The 6150-nt window shown below is 45.5% G+C and overlaps 1 protein-coding gene across 1 annotated transcript; it reads left to right on the forward strand.

The window, feature by feature from the left end:
* Positions 1 to 2343: 2343 nt before the first annotated feature.
* Positions 2344 to 3848, forward strand: mipb (major intrinsic protein of lens fiber b; the record flags this gene model as incomplete). The annotated part of the gene is made up of 4 exons (XM_084068276.1): positions 2344 to 2703; positions 3156 to 3320; positions 3493 to 3573; positions 3663 to 3848. The coding sequence occupies 4 exons, from the start codon at positions 2344 to 2346 to the stop codon at positions 3846 to 3848; spliced, it is 792 nt and encodes a 263-aa protein (XP_083924402.1).
* Between the last annotated feature and the right edge of the window lie 2302 nt (positions 3849 to 6150).

The following is a 6150-nucleotide window of genomic DNA, read 5'->3' on the forward strand; positions in this document are numbered from 1 at the left end:
TGCTCTGAGTGGACCAGCAGTGCCTGGAAGCCTCAGTCAGAATGGGAGCACAGGGCAGATACTGCCATGCATGCCAAATCATTTGTCGCTGTCGCGCAGAAACCTCTTATCTCCATATTTGTGTTTGTTTGTAAATCAACGCCCTACTTGATCATACCACGGCGTCACACAAAAGCATCAAAAGCAGCAGATCTACAAGCTCGAAAAGCTTTGAATCCTGAAAAGTACATGTAACTGTTTTGGACATATGAGGTTTCCACCCGAACAGAGACGATATGACGTGTGCTTCACTGCTCAGTGATCAGCTGCAGTTTCTTTGACCTTCGTTGCACTGCATTCTTTTATGTTATATCTTTGTTTCTGTTATTTTTTCCCATCTGCCGCAACGAAGTACATTTACTTGAGTACTGAACTTTACTTGGGTATTTATTTGTGTTTTTGGATGACTTTCACTACACTACGTTTCAAATACTCTACTATATTATATTGTCTATATAATATATATATATATTATATAGACAAATATTCTACTATATTTAGGAATGGAAAGAAGTCTACATTATGCGTTGGCTAATTATTTCAAATATAATGAAAATAGCAGATATACAAGCTTACAATGCGTCGTGATGAATATTTTGTTGAAATTCTCTCAAAACTTGAATTAATTTGGCGGGAGAAATGCCTAAATTTCAATACAAATTTCAATTTGAATTGATATTAAAAATAAAATGTACTTTGTAATTTGCACTTTTGAATACTCATTACTACATTGCTGTTGGTCATTGAGTATTATTATTATTATTGAAGGCCCTGAGTTCTGCACCTTTGTCAAACCTGCATGGCGTTCAAGTTGCCTGGCCTCTCGTATCCTTTAGCTGTGTCCTTTGCTGTTATGCATTTGAATATGGTTATCAGAAATGTTCAATCATTTATGGACCCTAGAATATGACAAATGAAAACTGACACAATAGATGTGGTGATTCCTTCATAAAGTCATCACGTCACTTATGAAGTGCACGCAGAATTGTTGTAATGTCACGCATATCATAAAGTGCTTCATATAAAATTCACATCCATCTGCGTATGTATATATATATATATGTCTGCCCTACATATGTCCATCCACATTTTGATCACTTTTGCGATTGCGCTAACGATCACATGCTTTGCTGCAGAGACAATGGTTTCACGAGGTCAGGCCTTTCAGTGTATGGGTCAGTTCAATGATGTTAGCATTAGGCTCTTCCGTCCGGGGCCCCAAAAGTGGATCACTGTATTATCTGTGTGTGTGTGTGTGTGTGTGTGTGTGTGTGTGTGTGTGTGTGTGTGTGTGTGTGTGTGTGTGTGTGTGTGTGTGTGTGTGTGTGTGTGTGTGTGTGTGCGCGCCTGCGTGCATGCGTGTACGGTGCGCTTGTATGTACAAACGTGTGTGTTTTTGTACATGCATGTGTTTTTCATCCATCGCCATCAGCACTTGTTTGTTTCTCACGTTATGATGACGGTCATGATATGACACTAGATAGAACAAACCAGGCCAAAGACAAACGGCACCACAGGTCCTCTTACTCTCCACTAAGGCCACTGGTTCTTAATTCATTTCCACCCGCTGAAAGAGAGCATCCCTCTCTCTTTCATCAGTCACTTTCTCCGTCTCCACCATCTTGTTACCTCCCACCGTCCCCCCCTCCTCCCTCCCTATGGACCGACTCCCTGTCAGTCTCCCCCTCATAGACTCCCCCCCTCTCAGTCTAGGGGGTCGGAGGGGGAAACCGAGGGGTTAAGTTTGTTTAATTTGGGATGTGGAGCGTTGCCGCCCCCCGCCCCGGGAGGGATTATGGCGTCACCTGGGGCCCCTGGGGGGGAGTTATAAAGCCCCCGTCTGGCCCTCTCTCCTCCGTCAGAGAGGCTAAAAGGTCCACCGGACACTCTGTCTATCCCTGTCTCTACTTTATACAAACACCCCTCTATAGCATTGATGCCCACCTCATCTTGACAGTCCACCCATATACCTGAGATCTCCACGCTCACTCACACAACTTCCCCAAGCATCTCACCCCTATGTCTTTGCGACAGGTGGACAGGGGCGGCAGGCTGAGTTGACTTCAACCAACCCAGTTCACGGCTTGGTAGAGCTCTATCGGGTGGATTCCTCCGTCTTTGAACCACTAAAGGGAGATCATTTTTTTATTTTTTTGTTTTGTTTTTTTCATTTTGCATTCAAAAAGTGCAAAAAAGGGACAGGACGAAGCTTACCTGTTTTCTAGACTCGCCCTGACAGATTACATTTGTGTTTTTAGAACCGTTTCTTGTTCTGTTGGGGAGAAAGCAAGCCGGTCAGTCACAATGTGGGAGTTCCGGTCCATGAATTTTTGGCGAGCGGTCTTCGCAGAGTTCTGGGGGACCATGTTCTTCGTGTTTTTCGGCATGGGCGCCGCACTGCGCTGGACCACCGGGCCTCACCATGTCCTGCATGTGGCCCTCTGCTTTGGTCTGGCAGCTGCCACCCTCATCCAGTCCATCGGCCACATCAGCGGTGGCCACATTAACCCTGCCGTCACCTTCGCCTACCTAGTTGGCTCACAGATGTCTCTTTTCCGTGCCGTCTTCTACATGGCCGCCCAGTGTCTGGGCGCCGTCGCCGGGGCTGCCGTGCTTTATGGAGTCACGCCCAACAACATGAGAGGCAACATGGCCATGAACACGGTAAGCAGCCTCCATGGAGCTATACACACAAGTCCTGCCAGTTGTGCTGAGGCGCACAGCAAAAGCCTGGGTGTTAGTTTGACTTTAAGAGTGTAGAAATGGACCTGTCTAGTTAATGTGATTGATTTGAGTACAGATGAAGAGTTCAGCAGAAATGTATTTCACAGAATTTAATAATAGGGAAAAGGAGGATTTTATAATAACGGATCATGTACAATTTAAGGACAGTATAAACAAAATTGAGGTATTGGGTCAGTAGCAGCCCAAAATAGGATGTATACCACATTTCCGTGGGTGACTTGAACCAAGCCTTTCATTTAAGTCTGCAAATGACAATAATAGTCAACTCTGGGTAGAGGGAAGTGAAGACTTAATGTGGCACAATTCATAGGGTTTCATTTGATCTTCCTTTCCCAAATATTAACATTTTCTCCTTGCGTGTGTGTCTCCAGCTTCAGCCTGGCATCAGCCTGGGCATGGCCACCACCGTGGAGGTGTTCCTCACCATGCAGCTGGTGGTGTGCATCTTTGCTGTGACGGACGAGAGGAGAAACGGACGCCTGGGATCTGCAGCTCTCTCCATCGGCTTCTCTGTTACCATTGGACATCTCATGGGGGTGAGGAATGCGGACCATATAGTGACACTGACACACACACACACACACACACACACACACACACACACACACACACACACACACACACACACACACACACACACACACACACACACACACACACACACACACACACACACACTAAACAGCCTCTGTACTCTCTGTATTTTAGATGTACTACACAGGTGCTGGAATGAACCCTGCTAGATCCTTCGCCCCTGCTGTGCTGTTCAGAAACTTCGTCAACCACTGGGTAAGTGACAACGGAAACCACCTCCTGCATGTTGTGTACTCCTCAAAGCGAAATGACTGAACACTAACAACACTAATGTGTTTTGGCAGGTGTACTGGGTGGGGCCCATGATAGGAGGGGCCATGGGCGCTCTGCTGTACGATTTCATGCTGTTCCCCCGCATGAGAGGCCTGTCCGAGCGCCTCGCCACACTGAAGGGCAGTCGGCCCCCTGAGACCGAGACCCAGCAGGACACCCGCGGCGAGCCCATCGAGCTCAAAACGCAAGCCCTATAAGCCTGCCCCCCCCCCCACATACACAACCCCAACACCCCCACCCCAACCCCCGCTGGGGCCGAGGGACGAGGGACAAGGCCCCATGTCTGCCAACCCCACCCACGCTGTAACCCCTCCCCCCCCACACACCACCACCCCCACCGCGACAACAACACACAGAACACTAACCCAGATATACGTCACATACAGACACATTAACTAACATCTATATACGAAAGACAACCCCCCCCCCCCCCATTCCGCTGTAATACCATAACGGACACAACATTTCACACAGGTTCACAACAACCTTCAACCTCAACGTGCAACGAGATTCCTCTCCTCCTCATCCTCACTGGACATTGCATTGTGGGATCCCCCCCTCCCTCCCTCCCTCCCTTTTATTTTTTGATAAAAAAAAAAATGTCGATCAGAGCCAGTGACAGCTGCCTGCTGTGCCCGTCTGTCCGTGTTTTCTCTCTCCCTCTTAGCGAGGTCCTCCTCTGTCACAGCTACACGCACACCCATCACGTGATGCAGGTGTGGAGCCTGTATCTATAGCCAGAGAGGTTTGTGAAGGGGGATGTGGAAAGGTGAAGATCAGTGGGTGAGGGTGAGGTGTAGTTGGGGATGTAGTTATATATATGCATATGAATAGGGTGCAGGGTATGGATGGGTAACGGGTGGAGTAGAGGGGTGGGGTTGGTTGCTTTAGAACGGGGGTTTAAGGTTGAGTTAGACCAGTGAAAATGGGCATGCTTTTTTTTCATTATTCACCTGAGTTTCATTTCTCCATTTCTTCTTCAGTTTCATTTTGTTTTCTGCACTTCAGACACAAGACGTGGATGTATGATACCATTAGAATTTACCAGGGTTTAATTTTTCAAATCACTACATTTTATCTGTGTGTTTGTGTGTGTGAGAGAGTGTTTGGATGATTCTACAGTATGTATGTGAGTGTGATTGTGAGAGTGAGTGATTGTGAGTGAGTGAGTGAGTGAGTGAGTGAGTGAGTGAGTGAGTGAGTGAGTGAGTGTGTGTGTGTGTGTGTGTGTGTGTGTGTGTGTGTGTGTGTGTGTGTGTGTGTGTGTGTGTGTGTGTGTGTGTGTGTGTGTGTGTGTGTGTGTGTGTGTGTGTGTGTGTGTGTGTGTGTGTGTGTGTGTGTGCGCGTGTATGTAAGAATGTGTTTGCAAGTGAGTGAGTGTATGTGTGTGTCCCCGTATGTGAATGTGTGTGATCGAGTTCGCAGATACATTACTTTTTATTTTGTTTTATTTTCATTACCACTCTCCTGTTCGTACCATGACTATGTGACTTTTGTCATCAATTTTTAAGACATTATCATTTCTCCTCCCCTCACTGTGGTATTTGCTATATAATATTCATTTTTACATAAACCATCTGCTTTTTTGTTCTGAAACCAGCGCAATTCAAAGGAAATGTTGTATCCCAGACTCCAGGTCTGCTCTCTGCAGACCAGCTGTGCAAGCTTTACATTGAGTCTCCTTTTATTTGATCCTTACTGGGAGCACAAGGCAGTTTCAATTATATTTAAATGATAATAAACATAAAAAGTTGATAGAAAGATGTGTCATTGCCATGTTTCTTTGTATTAATTATTGTGTTTTAATTATGATGATGGAGACGGGTATGGACATATCCTGCAATAAATACTTTCAGCCACACGGTGGCGGGAAAAAAAACAGTCTGTCTGGGGCTCACATCAATAATTAAAGTCAATGTTCAAACTACATTTCTTTACAAGCTGTCCTTGTCAAAATGTATCAAGGGCTCTCCTGGAGTAAGGTAAAATCTTAACACCACCACATTCTCAGCAAGGAGTCTAGACTCTAGAGTTCTACCACTGTAACATCCTAAGGTCAATTTATTCTTTGTTACAGCCGACTTACAAGCTCACAATGCGTCTCTGATGTGACACGTTGTGACCTTGAAGATCTGCTGTTTTTGGTGCATGACACCGTTGTACAACGTAACATCATTTAGGCATTATATACTCCTTCCTAATGATGATGATCCAAAATATGATGAAATGTTCTGGTTGTGTAGGAGCAGCACAGCCTCCAGCGCCCTTTACCGTTCGCCTCGGATGGGCATGGTTTTGAGGTTACGTTTAGGCATAGTTTCTGTGAGGTACACACTCAACACTACTAGAGATGGACTGAATTCGACTACTGTATGGATTACGGAAATACCGAATATTGATAAAGTTTTTTAGCCATTGTAGACGTACATTCATCAAGATTGCGCAAGTGCATGGCTTATTCCTTATTACCTAAAATGTTTAGGTAATTTACAAACAAAC

This window comes from Gymnoscopelus microlampas (assembly GCF_963454915.1).
Source record: "Gymnoscopelus microlampas genome assembly, chromosome: 10".
Taxonomy (NCBI): domain Eukaryota; kingdom Metazoa; phylum Chordata; class Actinopteri; order Myctophiformes; family Myctophidae; genus Gymnoscopelus; species Gymnoscopelus microlampas.